This window comes from Halichoerus grypus, chromosome 6 (genome assembly GCF_964656455.1).
Source record: "Halichoerus grypus chromosome 6, mHalGry1.hap1.1, whole genome shotgun sequence".
NCBI lineage: Eukaryota > Metazoa > Chordata > Mammalia > Carnivora > Phocidae > Halichoerus > Halichoerus grypus.
In genome coordinates this window covers 172,462,104-172,487,276 of record NC_135717.1, presented here as the reverse complement: position 1 = coordinate 172,487,276, position 25,173 = coordinate 172,462,104, and the positions used below count along the sequence as shown (strand labels likewise).

Below are 25,173 nucleotides of genomic sequence, written 5' to 3'. Positions count from 1 at the left end.
CTTAAGAACAGGGAAACTGAGGCCCAGGGAGGCCAGGTAGCTTGCCCAAGACCTAGAGGGTGAGTGGAGGTCAGGTTTAGCCCCAAGTCAGCCTGAACCCCAGGCCAGGATCTTTGGCAGTGGGCTCCAGGGCTCCTCTCAGCTTTTTTCTTTTTTTTAAGATTTTATTTCTTTTTGAGAAAGAGAGAGAGAGAGAGTGCACGTGCACAAATGCACATGAGCAGGGGGAGGGGCAGAGGGAGAAGCAGGCTCCCCGCTGAGCAGGGAGCCCGATGCGGGGCTCGATCCCAGGACCCCGGGATCATGACCTGAGCCGAAGGCAGACGCTTAACTGACTGAGCCACCCAGGCGCCTTCTTTGTAAAGAATATTCCTCGTAGAAAATGTCACTCCCCTCCCCCCAGGAGACAACAGCTGGCTGTAGTACTGACTGCAGGCTTCCTGGGCCGGGCCCCTTGTGACGTCATTTCCTGTCATCTTGCACACCTTGTGCCCCCTCCCGCACCCCCCGCCCCCATGGCCGGTGCAGAGATGGCCCCGAGGAAATGCAGTTTGTTGGTGACAGTGCGTCGGACTCGGCATTTCTAACTTAATATCCCTCAAATTCTCATCATTTCTTTTTGTGTGGCCCCTCCTCCCCAGAAGGGACCCAGCACAGCCGGGTAACAGTGGATGACACTTTGCGGGATGCTGCGGTGAGAAGTGTTTTGTAACTGTCTCAACTGTAAACATACAGCAGATTTTCCCCCCAGTATTGCAGTAAAGGTTGTACAAAAGAGAAACTCTGCTCTTTCACAAGAGGTGAAAAACCCTTGTGGTCCCCGAGAACATTCCGGAGCAGCAGACAACACAGTCACTCCTGGTCCTGCCCTGCGGGTGCCTGGCTCTCTCTGTCTGTCGCCAAAGTCCAGCCCAGGGACAGCGCACCACTTCCCTGAGCCTCGGTGTGATGCAGGGTTGAGTCCATACACCAGGGCGTTCAGCCTGACTTTCTATCTGAGCTCTGCGATTCACCCCAGGACCCTGGGCAGGTTCCTAATGTCTCTGTGCCTCAATTGCTTCATCTGTTAAATGGGTGCGATAGTAGTACCTGCCTGGCGTCACACCCTGAGCCTGAGTGGTTGGGGCACGTGGTCGGGGCTCAGAGAACGCCAGCTACCTGCCGGTCTAGCAGAGCCAATCAAAACTCAAGATTCAGTTGGCCAGGTGGATATCTTAGCGAGCCCACAGGTTCCTTGGGGTCTCTCTGACCTTGCCAGGGGCCTCTGGCACGTTATGGAATGGTGCCTCAGGACCTCTCTTGCTCCCAGCCCTCCTCCTCCTGTCGTGAGCCGAGACTCAGCCCTGCTGTCCTCCAGTCTTTTGAGCTCTCTGCGAATTCCACTTTTCTCAAAGGGTCTGGGAGCCACTTGTGGTCTCGCGGGCAACTGCTGTCCCCCAGAGGTGAGTCGTGCAAACCTGAGACTCAGCTTTCCTGGGAGCAGCTGTACATCTGCTCGAGCCTTGCTTCCACCAGGCTTCAGTCACCTGTGAGGGCTTTGGGGCCAGGCAGACCCCAGGTTCAAGTTCTACCTTCTTCCTTTGACAGCTGTGTGACCTTTGACAAATTACTTAACCTTGGGCGCCTGGGTGGCTCAGTTGGTTAAGCGACTGCCTTCGGCTCAGGTCATGATCCCAGAGTCCTGGGATCGAGTCCCACATCGGGCTCCCTGCTCAGCGGGGAGCCTGCTTCTCCCTCTGACCCTATCCCCTCTCATGCTGTTTCTCTCTCTCTCTCTCTCTCTCTAATAAATAAATAAATAAATAAAATCTTAAAAAAAAATTACTTAACCTTTCTGAGCCTCTGTGTCCTCAACAAATGTCAGTCCCCTTTCTCTTCTTGGCCTTTCCAGAACTCTGAGCTCTATTTATTTCTCAAATATCCATGGAGGAGGGCCAGTTCTGGGCACTGCGGTGGGGGGAGACCTGGAGGTGAACAACCCCGACTCTCAGCCTGGTGGAAACGCTGAGACTTGCCCAGAGAACGTGACAGAACATGTGACCCAAGGAGAGAGTTACCGATGCACGTTTGCTCCCCTCCCCCTTTGCTCTGGACTCAGGTGTCACGGCTCCCTTTGTCGTCCAAAAGATGTTCAGGAGCCTCCTGCCTTCTTTCCTGCAGCTCCGAGCCTCTGTCGGGATTGGCCTCTGCTTTTCATCTTTGTCTAATCCCAGTAAAGAGCTTCCGAGGCAGGTGGAGAGAAGCACCTCTCTGCTGGAGGTGGGGCAGGGGGAGTGTTGGCGGGGGCAAGGGAGCTGAGAGGGGGAGGAGGCAGAGCAGGTGGGTGGGTGGCAAGCACAGCGGGAATAAAGACTGGGAGGCCAGAAGGCAGGGCCAGGGGGAGGGGACGGAGAGAGGTTCAGTCTGACTGGAGGGGAGGGTCTCTCGGCGGAGCAGTGGGATCCGAATCCCACTGGGCTCTATTCCAGGTGGATTATAAATGCCTGTCAGGTAGGGGTTCAGATGCTCTTCCAGTTGGCCCTATTATCATTGCTTTCTCTTTTTAAGTTGTGAGCTATAATACCTATACAGAGAAGTACAATAAATATAAAACAAAGTCCTGTGTGACCACCATCCAGAGAACACCGCGGGGCTCCAGAGCCCCTGGTCCCCCCGGCCGCCACCTAGACACCCCTCTCTCCCATCCCAACTCTCGGGGCAATTGCTTCCTGCCATTTCTTTATAGTTTTATCCCTCAGTATGTGTCCCTGAACGATATGGATTCATCTTCCCTGTCGTTGAACTTTGTATAATCAGAGTGATGCTGTGTATTCTTCTCGCGACCTGCTTCTTTCACGCCAAGTTACGTTTTGCAAGATCTGTCCAGTTGCCTGCGTGGCTGTAGTTTGTGTATTTTCGTTGCTAAAGAGCTGGGATCAGAAACAGCGACCCTGGGGGGCTAAATCCAGCCCCGCTGCCTTTTGGTATGGCCTGCGAGATAGGAGTGGTTTTTTTTCCCTATGTTTTTAATGGTTGGAAGAAAATCAAGAGGAGAATATTTCACGACACGTGAAAATGATACAATATTCACATTTCAGTGTCCATAAATAAAGTTTTATTGGAACACAGCCACACTCATTCACTCGCAGACCGTCTAGGACTGCTGTCAGCCTCCGTCGGCAGAGTTGAGCAGTTGCGAGGGCGACCATATGGCCCGCAAAGCGCAAAATATTTACTACCTGGCCCTTTACGGAGCACGTTTGTCAGCCCCTGCTGTGGAGTGTCCCACTGAAGGGATGTATTGCAATTTCTTTAGCTGTGATCGACATTTCAGGCGCTCGGCGTCTGTAGCTGTGGGCGCTCCTGGGTGGCCCCCAGGCCCACGTTGCTCAGTGCCTCTGGGAGTGCATGTCCCCATGGAGGCTGCTTCTTCCCAAGCTGTCTGCCCCCCTGGGCGGACTGTGAGCTTCAGGGGGCGGGAAACGTGTGCACTTTCTTGGTTCGAATCCTCGACTCCTAGCACGGAGCCTGGCACCCAGGGGATGCCCAGCCGATACCAAAGAGAGCGGGGTGGATTCAGCTCCTCAGTCACAGACAACCCCAGGAGGAGTTCCAAGAGGGCGGGGTGGAGATGTGACGCCAGCGGGAGAGGCACGTGGGTCCAGGGGTACGAGGTGGGTACGTCTGGTATGGTGGGGGCCTGGGCCTCGGGCTCCTCTCAGCACGGGTGGAGCAGCGAGACCCTCATGTCTTGGGAATGAGAGTGTGGATCCAGGAATGCTGTGTCCACATGGGCCCCGATACCTGAGATCTGACCCTTGTTGTAGATCTAGAGGCTGCAGTGGGAGTATAGGCCTCGGGTGCTGGGGTGGGGGCTGGAAGCCGAGGAAGGGAAGGGGGGTGACCTGAAGCTGGAGAGGGGCAGGGGAAAGGAGTGGGTGTGCAATTGACAGGGGGAGCTCCTGGCCCCCTGCGGAGGACAGTCTGGGCAGCCTGGGATTGAGCTGTGGGAGACTTGGCCAAGTCACCTGACCACTCATCCCCCACTTCCCTGTCGGGGCACTCGGCACCCTCCAATGCAGGCCTCTTGCTCGGGGGAGCAGGAAGGCACATCCAGGGCCACCAGTGGCCCTGGGACCTGGCACCTGGGACCCCTCAGGGAGGGCCCGTGGGGCCTCAACCATGGGGACGGGGTGCCTGCAAGGGGAGGTGTGGTGAAGCTGGGGTGTACCTGCTCCCCCCACCCCAGGACTGCATGGGCTGGGGGGAAGAAAGTGCAATCAGAAGCCAGAGCCCCGTTGAGGCTCAGGGCCAGATCTGTGCCTGCCGCCGGTGGGCTAGGGGAAGGGGGCGCCACGTGAGCATAACCCCAGGCAAGGCAGGCTAGCTCCTCTCAGTCAGCAGGGGTATTGCCTACAGCCCCGGCTACAGGGTCCACGGCATATTTCTGAAGGCCACTTGGCAACTCAGATCAAAATTTAAAAATTTAAAAGGATCCCTGCCCTTTGAAGATTTATGTATTTATTTGAGAGAGACAGAGTGTGTGTGCCCTCCAGCAGGGGAAGGGGCAGAGGGAGAGAGGGAGAGAGAGAATCTCAAGCAGACTCCCCGCTGAGCAAAAAGCCTGACCCGGGGGCTCGATCTCACCACCCTGACATCATGACCTGATCCAAAATCAAGAGTTGGATGCTTAACCGACTGGGTCACCCAAGCGCCCCCCGGGGTACATGCCCTTTGAATCACTAACTCCCCTCTTTTGGACCGGACAACCTTTATATACCAGGGTGATCCCTCGTGGGCCCATGGAGCACAGCAGCAGACTGTCTCGCAGCCATCAGCTGGCCCCTTGCTGCAGTGGGTTTAGATAAGACCCTCTCCCGCCCCCTGGCCCTGAGCGACCCTTGCCTCTTGGCTCCTGCCTCCCACTCCCACAGCCCACTTTCCAGCCATGCTGGATGACTGTCTGCCCCTAAGCCTTTGCTCCTATCGCTCCCTCTTCCTGGAAGGGGTCCTCTCACTTGCCCACCTGGTGACTCCAACCTGTTGGTCAAGGTCAAACTCGGCGACCTTCTCTGTGGTGCCCACTCTCCCATGCCCCCGACAAACCCAATGGCCAGCCCTGCCCTGCCAGGGTGTTCCCCTGTGGTTCTGAGCATCAGGAGCTCAGAGGTACGAAGGGCATGACAGAGGCAGCTGAGGGTGCCGACAGCACCGGGAACAGGTACCCAACCTCAAGAGGTGGGCTCTGTGCGAAAAGCCAGAGAAAGGGCAGAGAGAGAAGGTGCTGGCTGGGGAGCTCTGGGGGGAGGAGGAAAGGTCAAAGAGGGAGGAACCTGCAGGTGAGGGTCAAGGCCAGAAGCAGCGGGAGCCACAGCTTAGCCTCCAAGATGTTTGCTGACCTCCTCTTGCCGTGGGAGGGGACGGGGACAGGGACAGGGCTGGCCATTGGGCTGGGGAGGAAGAGGCTGGGGAGGATAGAGGGCAGTGAGTGATTTTGTGCCCGGAGGGTGCCGGATCTTTGGGGAGATAGAGATTTAAGAGAAGTCAGGATAAAAGTGATCTGGCGAAGGCCTCTATAGGAAAGGTTAGTGTGTTGACAGCCAGAAGCATTTATATTTTAAAAGGAGGCTGGGGTCCCAAGCCCTCAGAATGAATCACTAATGCGAGGGTTTTAGGCAGCTGAAGAAGACTGAGACTCTGCAGTATTTCTCTTGTCTTTCTTTCTTTCTTTCTTTCTTTCTTTCTTTCTTTCTTTCTTTCTTTCTTTCTTTCTTTCGAGGTGGAGAGGGGCAGAGAGAGAGGGAGAGAGACAGAATCTTAAGCAGGCTCCATGCCCAGAGAGGAGCCTGACACGGGGTTCGGATCTCACGACCCTGAGATCACGACCTGAGCCGAAATCAAGAGTTGGACGCTTAACCGCCTGAGCCACCCAGGCACCCCTCTCTTGTTATCTTTCTAACACAAAATGTGATCCTGTCAATCCCTGATCCAGAAGCCCACGGAAGCTCCCCCTGGGTTTCTAGGACAGCATTTGCCCCCTCCACCTCCCTGAGCCCCCCCAAACCTTACAACTCCACAGCACCTTTTGAGTCCCCCAACTACCAATGATGGCGGGTATCTTGTTTCAAGACTTCTAGAAGTTTCATCCAAGAGCTTTTTGCGCTTAAACCCCCCTCTCTGCACCCCTCCCCCACCTGGCTGCCTCCTACTCTTCCGTCAAAGTCCAGCTGGGTAACGTGATGTGGGAGACTCATCACCATGTCCACAGCCATGATGTCAGCATGGCAGAATGGCGGGCAAGTTCGATGTTCTTCTGGATCCTTCTCTGTGGTGTCTAGAACTCCTACAGTGAGCATGTTTCCCTTTTATAATGCGGGGGGGGGGGGCTGAAGAATTATAATTTAAAAAAACAAAGACCCAGTCCAAGGGTCACACCTCCTGGAATCCTCTGCCCCCCTCCCTGCTGGGTTGGGTCCCCTGCTCTGGGTTTCTGCAGGCTCTGTGACTTCCCTTTATCTTCCCACATTCCAGCTTCATCAGTGAGCTCTGCCCAGTGGCAGGGCCTGGCCCTCCCTGGCAGGACTTTGGGTGAGCACCCACTGCAAGGGAGTGCCCTGGTGGGGTCCACCCCCTCGCTCCGTTTCTCCTACACCCATCCAGGGACAAGGACCAGAACCCCCACTCTCCCTCGTTGGTCCTACCGCCATCTCCACCCCATCCCGATGCCCTTCTTTGAGGGCAGAGGAGGGTATAAAGGGAGAAACTGAGTCTCCAGCTGTCATAGGCCACACCCTCAAACGAGCTACAAAGTTGGAGAAACTTGCCTTTTCAAACCAGCTGAAGGAGAGGTGACTATACCAAGGCCAGTTAATACCCACGAAGCGTCTACGTTTCTGGGACCAAACATTTGACATTCTGCACTGTCCCCGCGTGGCCACGGTGCACCCAGGGTCCAGAGTCTGGAGGCTTTAGAACAGAATGCAGGCAGGCTGTGGAAATGGCCCCCAAGGCAAGCCACATCCCTAGGCATCTTTGTAATTCGGAGGTGTTGAAAGATGTGACAGCCGGTCTGATAGCAGTGTTCCGAGGGCATCAGCACTAAAAGCTTCATAATACACACTCTCTGTTCAAAGGTCGCCTTCCAACGCCTGCTACACGCTTTTCCCTAATCAGCCACTTGGCCACGCGCCGCTGTGTTTGATGCGCGGGTCCTGAAGGACTCCCCCGTTTTTCGGTGGCATCCTGGGATTCATGCTCAGGCAAATGGCCAGAGCCCTGTGATAAAGCCAGCAGCCCCAGATCTGTGGCTTCCCAGCAGCCCTTCAGATGGGCCTTAAAGAAAAAAAAAAAAAAAGGCATGGCTCTGAGAGATGCCAGAATTAAATTGGAGGGCAAAACCCCATGCCTAAAATAAGGACCGTGGGAACTGCTTTCTTCTGTAGCTGGAGAATCAAAGTGCTTTCCTTTAAAATCGACCTGAGGGGGGATGGATACTTTTGATCAGCACGTCTGGACTCACACCCTTGGCTGTCGATGCTGATGCTGGGGGCCACAGAAGGGATTGAGTTCCAGGCAGAGTGAAGAGCTGGGGCCAAGGCCTGGGCCAGGTGGGTCAGAGGGGCCGCGAGGAGGCCGGGGCAGCTGGGGAGAGCGGGGAGGGAGGGCGTGCCTGATGCTGGGGGCGGGGGATGTCATCGCTGCAGTGAAGGAGGGGCGCTGGCTGGCCCGTTGGGCACTCGGCTGGTGCTGCGGCAGGACCAGTCTGCACAGGGCTCATGGGACCACTCGCTTCTGCTCTGGAAGCCACAGACTCTCCTTGAGCTGGACATCAGTGGCTGTCCCCCTTAAGCAGCAGGGTCAGTTCTGGTGAGGACCTTTGTCCCCAGATCCCATAGGCTGCCTGATGTGTCTGCCTATTAGATGACCCAAATCTAGAGAAATGGCCTCTGAATGTTTAGCTCCCTTTAAAGGGGCGCAGCTCTTTTGTTTGAGAGAGGTTTTCTTTTTCCTGCTCTCCGATTTTAAATCGCGGCATAGGGCAGCGGTGAAGAGTGTGGGGTTAAGGACCCAAAGGGACCCCGCTTAAAATCCCATCCCTGCCACTGACTAGCTGTACTGCTGGGCAAACCTCTTCCTTTCTCAGAGCCTCGGGTTTCTCCTCTGCAAAAGGGGAGTGTGCCCCCAGGGACAGTAGCGTTTTATCATCACATGGCTTAACAGCAATGCCTGAGAGTCTGCACAGGGCAGGGGGAGTCCTGCAGACCGAGAGGGTGACCCCCCAGTCCTGGGAGAGGAAGGGAACAGGAGGGCATTCTGAGCAGGGGGAATAGCATGGCCAAAAGCTCGAGGGCCCGGCAGGCCTGGCGTCTGTGGGGGAGGGAGTGGAGGGCTGCTGAGCTGAGCTGGCGGGGGCCCGGAGGCATGGCCTGGATCCTCCAATCCAGGGACTTGCAATTTTTTTTTTAAAGGTGACCCAAAGTTAAGGAATGCGCGTTACAGCACGACCCTGTCTGAACCCAGCTGTATGACTATAACTGAAACCAGGCCACAAACAGCACCCTTATTACCCACAAAATGCTCCATGGTTCTATGTTTTTAAACTGCTTGTCCTCACCATGTAAATTGATTTCAGCCTCCTTCCTGGGTCCCCTCTGCTGGGGCACCCCAGCAGGGTCAGCAAGATGGTTTGTGGTTTCCTTGGGAAGCAGCGGAGCCAGGCAGCTCTCTGGCGGGGTGGGGGCGCAGGGAGAGGAGCCCGGATTCTGGAGCTGTCAGGTGGATGCGGAGTGCTTTGTGTAGGGGGTGCGGGGGGGCAGATAGGGTGGGCATCCTTCCTACATCCGGGCAAGTTCTTTGATTGTGAATCCCTCCCCCCAGGGACTTGGCATGGGGTCCCTGGGCCAGGGTGGGAGTGGGGCCCCTCCGACCAGCTCTCAAGACTGAAGTTCAAATGGCCACAGATTCAAAAGAAGAACTGGAAAAGGAAGGATCTGGCGCCAGTGGGCAGTAGACAAAATCTTTCCCAACAAGGGCAGCAGATAAGCAGGAAGGGGGGAGGGCAGGAGGCAGCTGCTGGGGGGGCAGGTTCTCCATGCTTGCATGCACTGGACGCCTGGCAGGGGAGCCTGGTGCACCAGGCCTGGGGTCTGCACCCCAGGGGTCACCCACTCCCCTGTGGCCGGGCCAGGGCCCAAGGCGGTAGAAAGGCTGTCGTGTCCACGTGGAGGCCACCCCATGCCACGTGTGCCCTGCCCGGTGGGCCTGGTACTTTCTAGGCAGAAGGCTCAGGCTGGCATTTGCCTTTCTAGACTCAGCGAAGACTCAGGACTCCTCGGACTTCCTTGCCTCTTTCTTGTCACTGGGGAAAGGCAGCCTGGCCCTGTGGCTGCCTCAGAACGTTCCCGGCGCCATTTCATCCCATGACCACCCTGTCAGGTTGGCATTGTTGCTCTCCTCTTTTTCAGGGGAGACACCAAGCTTCAGAGAAAGAAAGCCACCTGCCCAAGTTTGCACAGCTTTTGGGTGGCAGAACCGGGGTCCAAACCCAGGCCTAATGCCTCAAGAAACTAGGTTTTTCCCAGGCAGCCCCCCACACCCCATATTCCTGGCAGGGTCCCAGACTTCTTAGCAGTCCTTGGAGCTGCTGAGAAGTGAGGGATGGAGGACACGCCATCCCTCAGAACACTCTCTCCTGCAAAGCGGTGTCGCCCGTGCTGTCCAGTGGAGCTCTCTGTGCTTGCGGGGGGGCGGGGGGGCAGGGGGCTCAAGGATGCCTTATGAGTAACCAAGCTCTGGGGCAGGGCTGGGCTGGGCTGGGGGCCCCGGGGAGCAGTGTCCTTTCAGGCACCGTGCTACAACTTGTTCCCAATCCCATCTCGGGCTGGCCCTGCTCCTTGCCCTCCTCCCTCCACGGACCTGACCCTCCAGGCAGGGGTGCCCCCTTCTCTGCTCTGCACCATCCACATTGGCGCGGGCTCACACTTCTCCCATCCTCCCCCTGGAACTGCCCTTCACAGTTCTTCTCTCCTCCGACCTGCACTGGAAAGAGTGGTGTGCTCGGGCAGGTGGGAGGTCCAGCCGTCCTCACTCTCATCCCCTCCTTGACCTGCCCCATCTCTGCCCTCACAGCACATGGCTGCCTCCAGGCCCTTCTCCCTCTCAGGCAGGGAGCTCTGCAAATTGAATGAATCCATCTCCCTGCAGAAAACAAACCAGGCTCCTGGCGACACTTTCCGCCCTGTGCCCGTCCTGCCCTAGGCCGCGCCGAGGACTCACCCGCCTCCTGGAGAATTATCCGAAGAGCAACTTTGTGTTGCTTCTGAGGCCCTTTAGGCCTTTGGTCTCGGGGACACGTCCCCCGGCACCTGGACAGAAAGCCAAGCCAGCCTGAGCTCTTCCAGCCCCTCTGCCTTATGGTCACTCACAGTCAAAACCAAGTCCTGGTTCTTCATATCGCCAACCAGAGTGACAGCCAAAAGGCTGAACTTGATGCATGCTGGAGGCGGAGTCTGGGACCTGTATGAGAATAAAGGGTGAGGGCCCTCTTCCCTTCTTCCCCCCAGGCTCCCTGGTGGTCCTTCCCCATGCGTCAGCTGCGTGGAGAGGTTCAGGGACAGAGCAGGAAGAGGGCAGAGGAGCCCTGCTGGTCAGGGGCTGTGGATAGCTGGCCCTGTGCCCCGGGCACTCGCAGGGTTTGTAGTGGACCCCCTCGGGCACTTCCGTGGGTCACTGGGCTGTGCCAACCGGCCTCCCATGTCTCTCCCTCCCTCCTCAGCCCCAGGAATCCGAGTCCCCCCCCCCCCCCCCAGTCCTCCTCCCTGGGCGGTGTGCCCCTCTTGGCGGCCCTTGAGCAGAATCTAAGAGGATCCCCCGGCCGGCTCACTCTGCCCCAGCCCACCGTGTTCCACGGGAGACCTGCTGCCTTGGCCTGAACAAGGGACAAATGGTGATACAGCCACCACCAGGTGCAAGATGGACACCAGCCACTGTGCCATCCCCGTGCACTCAGGGGGCACGCCACAAGCTTTGGGAGGGTCCCGCTGGAGCCCCTCTGGGTCTGGGGTGAGAAGCAGGTGCCCGAAGGGCAGGCCAGGTGCCCCTGCAGCCCTCTCCAAGCCTCTCTGCACCCCTGCTCTCTGTCATGCAGCCACCTGGCCTAAAACTGGGATAAGCTGTGACCTGTGCCAGGAATCTGATGGACCCCTGTCCTCAGCATCTGATGTCTCCTGTGCTGTGTGCCATGGTGGACGCTCCCCGCCCTGTGCCAGGCCACGCTCGACTGTGTCCCTGACCCCGCGGCTCAGCCCGGGGGGCTGGTGTCACTTCCACGGCACCGACGAGCCTGGGCTCGAATCCTGCTCCACCACTTAGGAGCTCTGTGGCTTCGGGCCTCTAAGACCCCCTCGGGTCTTGTCTGCACAGTGGGACTGCAAATGTGGTCTCAAAGGATTGTCGTGGTGTTCAGTTGACATGGGCCTATGTCATGCCCAGCCAGAGTATGCTTTCTTTATCTTTTCTTGCCCTTCTGTCCTTGGGCTATTTCTAACCTGCTGTCCACGTGTGTTCCTGCTTTCCGTTCACTGATGACCTCCAGACCTCCAGGTCACCAGCATGTCGCTCCCCCACACCCCTAGACAGGCTTAGTGGTTCCCTCCCACCAGCCCTCCCAGCCCTGGCTCCCTCTGCTTCCCTGTTGCCAGGCAGGGAGCCCCTCCAGGCCGGGGGTGGGACCTGTGACCTAACTGGTATTCCTTAAATGTTCGTGGGAGTAAACAAATGGTAGCCGCAAGCAATTTGTGGACACAGGAATTACTATGAATCTCTCTGTAGCACTGAACCCTAATGGGGGGGTACTTAGCAGCCAGCTGGACCAGCCTGCACCCCAGAGGGGGCGTCTTGGAGGGACAGTCCAGGATGGGGGTGGGAGCTAGGCTGCGGTGGTCCAGGCTCTGGGGTGCTAACACCCCCAAAAAAGAAGGGGCAGTGGAGGCCATAGGATGCACCATCGGGCCAGAACCAGTCTCCTTCTCAGCAATGGCAGGCCTCTTTCTCCTTGCTTTTCATCTGCTGTCCCCAGACTGCCTGTCCTTTCCCCATCGACAGAGACTGCCTCCCTCCTCACTCGGATGGAGACTGTGGTTTCTCCCGAGGTCTGAGGCTCTCCTCTAGGGCAGACCCAAGCCGGGGCCATGCATGGTCATGATCCTAACCCTCTGACCTTAAAATAACGAATCCTGGAAGCATACGGAATGACAGTCATCTATTTTTAAAGATTTCACCCAAATTGTAAGGATTGGCTTAATCACACTAACACATTCCATCATTTTCTAGAAGGATACCTCAAATGCAGAAAATTTTTTGAGACAAGTGGATGGATGGCTTCCTGCCAGGACAAACAGGAAGGACAAACAGCCTTATAGTATGGCCAGTGTGCCCAGCCTCCCCAGGCCTCTTAGACACACCAAGAAGAGAAGCAGGAGGCCCCGGGCGGGGGGAGGAGAGCCCTCAGTGCCAGCCCTGGTGTGGTCACTTTCCTGGTGGTTTTGGTTAGGTTCCCACCTCCCAACCCCCAGCAGGGAGCACTGGCCGCCTGGAGTGCCAAACAGGAGAATGTGGCTCGAAGTCAGAGTGGGTCCTGAGCTGAGTCTGGAGGACTAGGTGGGAGTCCCAGGCAGGGGGGCCTGCAGGGGTGGATGCAGCGCACAGGAAGTGGCCCTCTGGGAGGGGGGAAGGACTGCAGCGTGGCCTTGCCGGGGAGGGCAAATCAAGTCCATCTCAGCCCTTGGCCCCTTGTCCTTACCTGGGATCACGCAATGACACCTTCCTCCACCCGCCGCACCCCTGCCCTGGCCGCCATGTCTCAGGCAAGCTTCAGCCCTGAATCAGTGCTCCTTGTTTTTAGGACAGTATGAACATAGTGTAGTTAAGCCACAACGACCACCCTGCAGTCGTGCCCAGAGACATCAAGGACCTGTGAAATCCTTCCCGCCCCACTCAGCGGAGGAGAGCCCTGGGTCCCAGCCCAGGGGCTCCTCCAGGTGTGAGCATCGTCATATTCACGCAGGACAACGAAGCCGGCCCGCTGGGACATCCAGCGCATTCCCTGGAAATGTCACTGCTTTTCCTTCTTTGGAGGAGGGGTGATCTCTTTAGTTACTCAACAGGAAGCTCAAAATACCAGTGCGGCCGGAGCTTCAGGGGACTGACTGGTTTAGAGGGCCACCTCTGTCCTGTCCCCAAGTCTTCCAGAGGCCCTGGCCTCGCCTCCCCTGGGGACCCAGTGCAGGGCTCAGCGGAAGAGCCCAGAGACGAGTCCAGCCTGGCTTCACACCAGGCCCTGGGCAGGGGGCCCTCTATTTCCCCAACGAAATAAATCTGGCAGCTCCCTCTGAGTAACTCAAATGCGTGATCTTCTCCTGATTAACAGCCTGGCCGGCATGTTCTTGGCTGCTTGCTGCCGACCTCAATTTAGAACAGTTCGGCTGCTGGAGAAGGAAGGTGCTGGGGGACGAGGCATACTGAAGCTGAGGGGGCTTGTGTGCCTCCGGGAGTCTGCCGGAGGGTGGGAGGCCCAGCCGGGCAGGTGCTACTGTTTTCCTAGGAGCCTGTGATGAGGGGGGGTGTACACGTGTCCAGGAGGGAGGAGGCCCCCACAGGTACCTGCCTTTGTAACGGTCATCCGATGTCCTGGTCGTGGCCCCAACGGCTACCTGTGTGCCGTTGGAAAGCTGCTCTTGGGGCATTGCTCGTTACAGTCTACAAAAACTTGACAAATTCTTCTCCGAGCTCCGATTCAGGGCAAGGCTTGTCTCTCCTGATGCCTGGCACGCCTCCTCCTTCAGGCTGGGGGGAGCCATGGCTCCTCTCTGTGTGTCCACTGCCGAGAAGTTCTTCTTCCTGCCAGGAAGCGTTTCTTTATCTTGTCTCCTGCCTCCTTCCTCTTTACTTCTCATCCTTCAGCAGCTTTGGGTCTTCCCAAACTGGGGCTTTTATCCAATGTGGCTTCTTGGCCTTTGAGCAGGAGAGTGGTTAGGACTGTGGGGTCTGGAGTCTGCCCGCCTTGGGCAGGGTTGTAGCTCTACTCCATCCCTGCTGAGAGAGTGAAAGCTAGCAGCTTGACCTGCCCGACCCTCGGGCTCTTCTCTCTGTGAAGTGGAGCTCTTACACACTTTGCCTTGGGTGTGTTGGGAGATGGAGAGTTCTCTGTGTAAAGCACTTGGCACAACGCCCGCACACAGTGACTGCATGAAAGGTGTGAGTGTGAGCCGAGGTCCTCGGGAGGAGGTAGAAGGGACGGAAGCGACCCGGAGGGTAAGCTCCCACTCTTTCCTTTTTCTTCCCCTGCAGGAGGGCAGGAGGTGACCTACACTGATGCCCCCATTTTGGTCTCTCTGGCCAACAAGGCCATTTCCTTCGACTGCAGAATCACCTACCCAGACAGGCCCAGATTCAAGAACTTCACAGCCTCGTACTTTTTTATGGACCTCCAGAACCAGCGGAGCCCCAGTGAGCAGATCAAGTGCCCACCCGACCCGGGCAAAGAGAACCAGACGCACACTCTGAGATGCTTGGTCACCCCCAGGCTGCCCAGTGCATCGGCCACTGGTACCTACTATTGCTCCGTGGCCTGGCCGGACTTCCAGAAAATCAGCAAAGGCGTCTTCATCCTGGTCAGAGGTGAGGCTTCCTGCAGGACCCAGAGGTTTCACACAGCAGAATTTGGGGCACAGGATATAAGAGGGGAATAGGAGCACCTGGGTGGCACCTGGGTGGCTCAGTCGTTAAGTGTCTGCCTTCGGCTCAGGTCATGATCCCAGGGTCCTGGGGTCGAGCCCCGCATCGGGCTCCCTGCTCGGTGGGAAGCCTGCTTCTCCCTCTCCAGCTCCCCCTGCTTGTGTTCCCTCTCTCGCTCTCTCTCTCTGTCAAATAAATAAATAAAATCTTTAAAAATGAATAAATAAAGCGGGGCATATCTGCCTCATCGATCAGATTTGGCAAAACACAAGTGTCCTCGGGGAGCCCCTGGCTGCGCAGGTGCGCTGACATCTACCTTGATTTGGGAAGGGCAGAAGCCTGGGATGCAGATACGTTTCTGGCCACGTCTGGCAGGTGCCTGAGAGAAGTCTCTGGCACCTTGTGTGTGTGTGTGCGTGTGCGTGTGGGTTGGGGGGGTGCGTACACAGTTGGGCTCACGCACATGTGGGTCAGGGCAGCACTTGGCTCATGTACGTGTTTCTGGGAAAGGTTCCTAGTTTCATCACATCCCCAAAGGAGTGATGACTGTAAAAAGTTATCATCGGCAAAGCCATGAGGCTCTGACCTGCCTCTGTGTTTCCCACCAGTAGGGGCTGGGATTTGGGGACGCTGTGGAGCTGGGCTGGCCCGGATGTGGCTAGGGGCCCGGGCTTCATGGCAATACCCTGCCCGTCAAGGGCTTTTATGGGGATGAATGAGATCCTGCGTGCAAGGGCTGGTGTCTGGTAATAGGAAATGTTTGATAAATAACAGACACGGATGTGCCTGGCACGTGGTTGGCACTTGGCAGTTTTTTGCCAGCCAGATGGATGGAGGGAGGGAGGGAAGGAGGGAGGGAGGGAGGGATAAAAGGATGGATGGCTCAAGGGAAGGGGCCGGGCTGGGCCCTTCCCCTTCCCCTGGTGCCGGCCAGCCACCTGCTAGGCCCAGGCCAAACCCATCCCCCCACCCGCATCACACCTGCCCACGTGACCACCTTTCCACACACGGAAAACAGAAGGCCTGAGAGATGACGCCACTCGCCCGGGGTCCCACAGGCAGCTCTGAGTGGGGCCAGTTCATTCCGAGGCAGGGACACTTAAAAAGCAAAAGATGTGTTCCTTGCCCTTAACAAGAATCAAGGCCGCCAACCTAGAAAGGGGCTTAGCCAAAAGCCAGTGTGGGAATGAGCACCTTGGCAGGGGTGGGGGTTTGGGGGACTCCTTCGGGGGGGTGTTGTAAGTGGAGTCCTGGGTAAAGGAGAACGTAGGGATTGGGGGCCTGGGGGTTGGCGGGGTGGGGTGCGCCCCAGCCTTAATCAGGTGACTAACCCTTCTGCTTCCCTGCCCTCCTCCTAGACACGGGGTACCGAGAGCCCCCGCAGGGCTCCCAGCAGCTCCTGCTCTTTTGCTTCACTGGCGTCCTGACTGTGCTGAGCATCTTGGTCACAGCCCTGCTGCTCTGGAAGAAGGTAGGGGATGCGCACGCCCATCAGCGCTGCCCCTCCAGCCCATTCACTGTGGCTTCGGGTGCCTCCCAAGGAATGGAGGGGCCGTCTGCCTGCCCTGCACGGCGTCCCAGTTGGCCTCGGTGAGGGGGTCTTCCTCGTGGCCTCCCTGCACCGGGACCCCTCCCTCACCCACCCCTATGCGGCTAGCTTGCCACCACCGGGTCCTTTGGATCTTGCACGAAACCAGGGCCCGTCAGCCTTTTCCAGGCCACAGGTCCTCCTGAGGATTTCGGTGCAAGGCTCAAGCCCCATCTCTAGCTCTTTGGATTAGGAGGCACCATCCTGGTTTTCTGGATCCCCAGCACCCCAGATGGGAGGACGAAGTGTTTCCTAAGAGCCACTGTCTACCAGGCACCCTGCCCCATGCTCTCCTCTGTGTCCCACTGTAACTCTGCGAGGGATGTTTCTTTCCATTTTACAACTCTGGAAAGCGAGGCCCAGAGAGGTGGTGACTTGCCCAGGGTCACACGGCAGAGGCAGGGCTGGAGTGCAGGTGGATGGGGCAGTTTGGTCCAGCTCTGCACCAGGCCAACTCCTGCTCGGGCTGCAATGGGACCAACACAGGGAGGGTTGTTTCCCCACTGGGCTTTTGTCACTCTCGTTGTCACCAGCCCTGTGGGTGGTGGTTCGATGCCTGACCCCCCGCCAGGCAGTAAGTGCCCCGAAGACAGAGGCCGAGGTGAGCTTGTTTCCGTGCTCTGTGCATGCCCAGGCGTGGGGGGTGCTCAGTAGATGTTTGTTGGGCAGAAGAATGCGTTACCCAGTGGGTGCCAGGTTCTGCCAGTTTGGGGGGGGCAAAGATGGCTGTCAGGGCCCCAGGCTGCAATTTGGACCCCTGTCCTGGCTCCTTGAAAGCCTCAATCGGAACAGCCCGGGCCAGTGCTCCCCACCATCTAGGGACCAAGAGTTCCTCTGCTCCTTGGCAGCCATAGGGGCCGAGCCTGGGGAGCAGCTCAGTCAGCAAAGGCCCTGAGTGTGGGAAGAGGGCTCTGCACCACCACGGGGGTTCCTTGGGTCAAGAGAGGCTCAGCCCCTGCACCCAAAGGGCCGGTCCCTATCCACTCCCAGGGAAGGGCCCCCTGAGATGGGATTTCATGTGTTGACTCATTCAACCCATATTGAGCACCTACTGAATTCCGGGCCCTGTTAAGGCCCCAGGGCTATAGCAATGACTAAAATGGATCCCCAAGAAATCCCTGCTTTCGTCAAATTTGTATTCCAGCTGAGGGGAGACAGACCATAAACAAACATATAAATAAGTAGTAGCATAACGGATGTGATAAGTGTTGGGGGAAAATACAGCAAAGCGAAGAGAGTACTGAGTGTGGGAATGAGGGAGCTTGTGGGTTTTAATAGAGTCAGGGAGGGCCTCCCCACACCGCACCTGGAAGGAAGGGGGACGGGCAGACGTTAGGAAGGGTGTGTCCAGCAGGGGAACAGCAGGTGTGGGTGCTCTGAGGCAGGAACTGCAAGGAGACCCCAGGTGGGTGGTGCGGCCTGAGCTCAGGGAGCATTGACTGGATTTACTCTAAGTGAGCCGGGAGGCCCTGCAGGGCGTGGGGAGACATGGGACAGGATCGGATTGATCCCGATGGACCCTCCGGCACCTGTGAGAAGCAGGGGGAGACTCTGTGAGGAGCTACTGCATTAGTCCAGGCAGAGGTGACCGAGGCACAGCACTTCTGGGGAAGTGGTGAGCAAGGCAGGTTAGAGGCTGAAGGTGGAGCTGGTGAGATTTGCTGAGGAGGTGACACAGTCTGCTAGAGCCCCCTGCTTACAAGGGAGCGACTCAGCCTGGGCGCCTCCAGGTCAGGACCCGCTGAGGTGAGTGTCTGGCAGGCCCCCTGTGGGATGGAAGAATGGGAGAGGCAGCCCAAGGTCAGCGGGAGGAAGGACTTGCCTGAGCCACATGACCAGTACACGGCAGGCCTGGGACTTGGACCCGGGCCTCAGTTTCCCACCTTGCCTCAGGCTGCAGACATAATCACTCTTCCAGAAAAGGCTCCAAGGTGATAAAAGAAGGTGAACATGGCCACTTGATTTGCCATAAAACTCTGGAGGCTGCCTTTCCTGCCATCTGTGAGCCGGAGCCTGGTGACAGCCTCAGCCACCCCTCTAGTTCCTCTCCTGTCCTGTGATCCGCCTTGGGACGCCGCAGATGTGGGGTGTGACCCTGGAGTGACCGGTTCCTAATTTGGCTCATTCTGCTGACAAACCGCAGAGGGAGTCCACTGTGCTCCGCCCAAGGAGCAGGCGCTGCTATGAGGTCCCGGGGGGACCTTGGCCCCCTGCCTCTGGCCTGGTCACGGGGACGACTGAGCAGTGAAGACAGAAGATGATGGGAAACGCTCCACTGGGCCTCCCGTGAATCCCAGGTTTAGGACAGAGACCCACCCGCCAGTAGGCCCACTTTCCCTCCATCGCCCAACATGTGCTGAGCACCCACTGTAGGCCCAGCTTGGCTCTCATCCCCAATATATTTCTTCCCCCACCTCTTCCCGTGACGGTAGCAGGTAGGACGGCTCTTTTTTTTTTTTTTTAAGATTTTATTTATTTATTTATTTGAGAGAGAGAGGGAGAGAGCACAAGCAGGGGGAGCCGCAGAGACAGAGGGAGAAACAGACTCCCCGTTGAGCAGGGAGCCCAACATGGGGCTCGATCCCGGGACCCTGAGATCATGACCCGAGCCAAAGGCAGACACCTAACCAACTGAGCCACCCAGGTGCCCCGGTAGGACGGCTCTTGACTTGTTTGTCACTCAGCGACTACTGAGCATCTAGTGGGACTTGGGTGTGGACACGGAGACTGTGCGTCAGGCAGAGGTGGTGAAGGACCCACACTCGGGCTGTGGACCCCCACGCCAGGCTTGTACGAGTGAAGGCGCAGGTGCCTCCCGTGGGTATGAAGCATGGCAGGTGAGGGGCAGAACCCGGTCAGGTCAAGACCTTGACCCTGAGCCTTCACTTCAGCAGCTGCTCTGCAAAAACAGGATTGTAATGGCTGGATCTCGGGGTCCCGCAAGGTCAGGGAGGCACCCGGCGCAGAGTAGGTGCTCAGTAAAGTCTGGGGAGGAGGAGAGGAAGGGATAACACTCAGCCCGGCCTGTCTTCCGAGCCCAGCCCCTCCCCCTGCTGCACGGCTTCAACGGCTCCTAGCCTCTCTCCTTCCAGGAATAGCTCCTGAGTCTCTAGTGCATGCCAGGCGCCGGGCTAAGTTCCAGACACAGTGGAAAGCAAGACAGATGCAGCCCCTGCCCTCTCATCAAGCTACAGCCCTCTCTGAGCCTTGCTCTCCTCCTCCAGAAATGGGGCTAAGGATGGATTTCACCCCTCACCTGGAAAGGGGGGGGAAGAGACAGCATTTGGGAGGCACCAGCTGGGTGCTTGACCCACAGCGGGAGTGCAGTGCATAGACACCTCGTGTCTTCCCTCCCTGCACGTGGAGGAGGGAGGGCTGGGGCAGGAGCCTGGCCTTGAAGGAGAGAGAACTCAGAAGGCCAGAGGCCAGAGAAGTCCCCAGAGCTCCCTGGAACTGGATCCAAATTTGGGATGCGGACCCTGTGGATGCCGCTCCAGAGTTGGGCGGGCCCCTGTGGCCCTTCCCTCGCAGGCCAGCTTGGTGTGAACCGAGTGCAGGAACAGAGCACGCAGGGGGGCCCCCAGCCAGTGACCAGGCCATGGGGGCCAAGACGAGAAGACCAGGGAGGAGGAGGCATGGAGGACCTTAGGAGCCCAGGCAGCTGCGGATAAATGAATGGAAGCCGGGAGCTACTGGCCCAGAAAAGGCAGACGATTTCTGCCATGAGAGCAGGCCAGAGGGCTCCCCACCCGCCCCCCCAGCTTGGGGGTGGATCAAAGTTGGCTTCCCAGAGCAGGCAGCCTCTGACTTTGATGGCTGATCCATCCTCATCCCCTAAGGTCACCTTCCTCCCCTGCACACTTCTTCCCTTGTTTCCTGGACCCCTGGGCAGCCCTGTGCTGATCACCTGCATCTTCGCGGCCTCTGCTCATCGCACATCTCAGGCCCCTTCCTCAGAGCACTCCCCACTCTGTACACTCCCCGGTGATTGCTCTGCTCCTGGGGTGATGGTCCTCACCCCTGACGCTGCCCGGGCCCCTCCCTGAGCCCCAGACCACGTCCCCCATGTGAGGCCCACGGGCATCGGCACTCACTGTCCCTGGCACCACTCCATAGCATCTAAGTCTGCCCTGCCTAGGCAGATGGTGCCATGTCCCCAGATGCTCAGGCCAAAAGCCTTAGAGCTGTGCTTGGCTCCTCCGTCTTCCCCCGCAGCAAGCCCTGCACACAAGCTGTCTAGGATCCAGCCCCTTCTACCCTGCCTCATCCCCCAGCCCAGGGCTTCCCTCACTCCTCACCCAAATACAGGTCTCCCTGCTCCCACTCGTGTCCCCTCCAGCCCTGCTCCCCGCACCTGTGCTTATGTGTTTGTCACTGTTTCCCCCACCATAACTTAAGCCCCAGAGGGCAGGGGCTTAGTCTCCCCCCTTGCCGGGGGGAGCCTGACGCATGCTAAATGGTTGTGGGAGGCACGGCTTAGTTAAGTGAGCGCTGAGACTTGGAAGATGAGTCCCAGGTGGCCAGGTTGTGAGGTGGGCAAGGTGATAGTATTGGTCCCATTGTACAGAGGGGGAAATTGAGGCTCTACAGTTTTCCTGAGCTGCTGGTGGCCACACTGATTGGTTTATTCATTTGAAAATCACAATTGGAAGGGCAAATGTTGATGGCAGGGAACAAGGCACCCAGGGAGGGCAAGGCTGGCTCCAAGGGGTGGAGCATCCTCACCCCTGCAACAAAATGCACCCGTCTGATTTTTCGAGGGGGGCAGCCCCTGTGGGCCACAGCCCAGGCCTCATCTCCCTGCCTTCTGTGGCAGCGCCCTCGCCAGCCTCCCGGCTCATCTGCTCTCACCTTTTACTCCCATCGGCCTCTTTCTATCTGACAGTCCATCCTTGAGCATGTCCCTGACGTGTGATATTCCTGCCCCCACGCGATCCCGTGCCTTGTCCCCGTGGCCTGCGACACTTTCTCAGACTCTTCTCCTATCTTCGGGAGACAGGGCGGGCCCTCAGAAGTCTGCCCCAGCCCCCTGGCAGTCGTGGGGCTCCTTCCCACAACCCCACAGTGGCACTTACCTCCCTGCAGTCCCCCCAGTGTCAGAAGAAGCACCACGAGGCTGGGCCTGGCTTGCTCACCACAGGGTCCAGAAGAGCCGCTGCCCACGAGCTCACACCCACCAGCCCTGACAGTGTCCAGGCCGACAGGCTCAGCAAAGGGAGAGGCACCAGCCCCCCAGCTGTCCTGAGGTGAGCCGTGGCCTCTGACTGTGACAGACGCCTCAGGAAGCAGGTGGTGAGGGGGAGGGACACTAGATTTGGAACAGGACACCTGGGTTCCACCCAAATGCAGTCATCCGACTAGCTGGACAGGCCTCAGTTCACCCCTCTGCGAAGTCTACTTCCTCAGGCTATAAAGAGAATTAAATGACACTAAGAGCGAGTCTCAGGGGGCTTTTGTAAACTGTGAAGTGCCATACGGAGGCCAGCACTTATCTAACTGTCCATGAGACCCACACGTTCGTACAAAACAGAGGGGCGAAAACTCCAGATACGGTCAGGTCAGCATCTTGGTGAATCACACAGTCCTGGGTTCAAATCCTACCTCTGCCATGGCTGGTTCTGTGGCCTCAGGCAAGTCTCCTGCGCTTTCTGAGCCTCCTGGTCCCCAAGTGTGGAACAGAGACCACACGAAGCCTCGCCTCGCAGGCTGGTCGAGAAGCACGTGAGATAGGCAGGTAGTGCGTTCAGAGCGAGCCCCGGCTGGCATCCGGGGAGGCCCCCTCTCCCGAGCCCCGATCAGGCTGCGACTGGGGTGGTTCTGGCTTCTGCCTGAGAGCTAATCCCGAGTACACGGGCTGGGGACGGGCAGGCAGCCAGGATTTTGAATTAGCTCCTGCCCCGAGACGAGGCTGTCGTTGCCGCACGGTTGGTAGTGTGGTGCCTGCACGAGGCGGGCGGGGGGACCGGGAGGCCTCCCTCGGCCTCGGAAGGAGCTGCCCGTCTCCCGGAGCCGGTGCCTCCCCACGGGCCCAGCGCCCCCGCCTCCACGGCCACCAGCAGAGCCTCGCGCGGCCAGCGGGAGCTTTGTGACGCTGGCCCCTCCTGGCCGCTCCCGCGCCAGCCGCTCAGATGCTTTCCCCCGGCCACGCTGTTAGCTCGGCCCCAGACCCGGGAAGCTTCCCCCTCTCTCTGGCCACGCCGACTGTCTTTAAGTTCCTCGAGACCTTTAGGTCTTGGCACTCTGGTCCCTCTGCCTCCCCTCCCTCTCTTGCCAAAGGTGTTCCTCAGCCTTTAGGTTTTAAACACTCCTTTCTGGGGCACCTGGGTGGTTCAGTCATTAAGTGTCTGCCTTCGGCTCAGGTCATGATCTCAGGGTCCTGGGATCGAGTCCCGCATCCGGCTCCCTGCTCAGTGGGGGTCTTCTCCTCCCTCTCCCCACTGTTCATGTTCCCTCTCTCTCTCTCAAATAAATAAATGAAATCTTAGAAAAAATAAACACCCCTTTCTGCCAGGTGAGGCATTTGTCCCCCAGAGTGTGCCAGGGGCTCTGTCCTGTCAGTCAGTGCGTGAACCATGCTTTAGTCAAACTGAAAGTTCGCCGTCCGTCTCCCCACTAGGTCCTCAGTCCCAGGAAGGCAGGGCCGGCGTCCACCTCTTCACACCACCCGGCTAACCAGAGGTGGCTGACAAGGGTGTGTCAGTCAGCCAAGGGCCACCTTGTGCCACCTGAGGGCCACGCACTTATCCCCTCGTCACCTCCCTGAATCCTTGCTACAATCTCGTGGAGGAGGGTTCCTTGCTGAAGAAATTGAGGCCCAGAGAGGGGCAGGGGCAGAGGGGGACCAGACATCTGGTCTGGCTGGCACTTGCTCGGGACCACCCCCAGCAGTCAGCTCCGTAGCCGGGGACCCTGGCACCCTGGCACCTGGCACTGTGTCCCTGAGCCAGGCACTGCGTCTGTGGGCGAGGCCTCGTGGCGGTCTCTACCATTTCCGGTCTGTGCGGGCAGATGAGTGGCGTGATGTGGGTCTCGGAGGCATTTGCCACGTTTCCTTGGGGAGGGTGGGGAGGAGGTGCTGAGGGGCCTCCTGGCAATCTGCCATTCTCTGCCCTGGTGGGGTCTGTGGGGTGGGAGCCGCCCATCCCCGGCCCTGACAGACTCCTTTCCTCACAGAAAAGGATGCAGGCTCCTCAGAAGCACCCCGCGCAGAAGGGCTCGGACCTGAGCGCCCCCAGCCAGCAGCAGCCTCCGGACGAATCCGTCTACATGGTGAGTCTCGGGGCCTACGCTCCCTCTGCCTGTCTCAGGTCTGGCGCAGGGCCCAGTTCCCTGGCTGGGTCAGGTACCAGCCGTGTTCCTTGTCTGTAAACTGGGGACAAGAATTTCCACGTGGTGGAATTTCTGTGAAGACGAACATGTGTGTGGCCCCTGGCGCCCGGCCAGCATGTAGTTGTGAGGTGCCCCCAGGCCCCCCCGTCCCCGGCTCACGCCTCCACTTCTGGAACAAGGGGCAGCGAGGGATGAAGAAAGTTCCTTCATCCGACCGAATGATGTTGACCAGCTCACCAACCCCTTCCTGTTTTGATTACACAAGAATCACAGAACAAGAATCAACAACAAGGATCACAGAAAGAGGAAAAGGTCAGGCACCATCAGGAGCCCTAACGAATTCACTGCTTCTCAATTCTTCACACCCCCCTCCCCCCACACGCAGACCTTGTTTTCTATCCTTCAACTCAAGCAGAGACATGGCCCGGCCCGGGATGTCGTGTCATAAGCATTTCCTGCCGCCCCACCTGTCTCCGCGTTTACCTGGGGGAGGCTCAGCCTGGTGCGCTGGGTGTGAGCCCACCCACCAGCCAGCATGCGGCCCCTCTGCCCAGCGGCTTCGAGGGTGATGAACATTCTTTTTTCAGTTCTGTGTGTTTTAGTTCCGCAAGGAGCATATGCTCATTGTAGAGAAAGTGAAGAACAAATGCCACCCGGTGTCAGCTGGGGTCTTAACTCTGTGAGCTCTAGAGCCACCAGGTTAGGATCTTGGCTCCACACCTGGCAGGTGCGAAGCCTTGCCGGGGACCTGCGGGGTCCCCCGGGGGCGCGTTCGAGGGCTGCCCCTGCACAAGGGTTCTGCCTGTCCGTGCTGTCACCGTTCCTGTCCCCACCACCCAGACACACACGAAACTCGAGTCCACACCAAGGGCATTCGGAATATGACCCTGTTTACTGAGGATAGGGACCGATGGGGATGAGGCAAAGGGGATGTCGCCACAGCACGAGCAACTCCAAACAGAACGCACCCCGGCCAGCCCTCGGACAGCCTTCCCCTCCGCCCTGGGGATTTCCACCAGTCACTGCTTCCCACGTGGCCTCAGATTTCCCCATATTCTCTCTTCTCTCCCAGAAACTCATGGTATTTTCCCTGTGAGGAATTCTGGTGTCAGCTGTTGAATAAAAACAGTTCTCTCTCTCCACACACACACACATGCACACACGTGAGATCTCTCCCTCTCCCTCTCTCTCTCTCTCTCTCTATATATATATATACCTACACACACATATATATATAATATATATGATATAGATAGATATATCTATAGATCTATAGATCTATATACTATATATACACATATACATATATGTATGCATATATATAAAGAAAATAACCATCATCCTAAGCCTATCTTCCAGGATAAATACTAGTAACATTGACTTCTATACCTTCCAGTCTTTTTTCTATAAATACACACAAAAAGACCCCTACACGCACTCACGCGCACTTTTTTTTTTTTTTTTGGAGTAGTACAGCTATTTTTGTTCATGTTACAGTATCTCACGAACATCTTTCTACACGAATAAATATCCTTCTACGAGAG

The 25,173-nt window shown here is 57.7% G+C and overlaps 1 protein-coding gene across 3 annotated transcripts in view; it reads left to right on the top strand.

Moving 5' to 3' along the window:
* The window catches only part of NFAM1 (NFAT activating protein with ITAM motif 1), a 41,590-nt gene that overhangs the window by 5,553 nt on the left and 10,864 nt on the right, over positions 1–25,173 (top strand). For 2 of the 3 annotated variants that reach the window (XM_078076698.1, XM_078076696.1), the window contains exons 2-4: positions 14,326–14,655; positions 16,071–16,183; positions 23,474–23,569. In XM_078076698.1, coding sequence (XP_077932824.1) covers positions 14,326–14,655; positions 16,071–16,183; positions 23,474–23,569 — 539 coding nt within the window. Of the gene's footprint in view, positions 1–10,232; positions 10,512–14,325; positions 14,656–16,070; positions 16,184–23,473; positions 23,570–25,173 lie in introns of those variants that run through there. The other variant, XM_078076697.1, reaches the window with a different exon arrangement.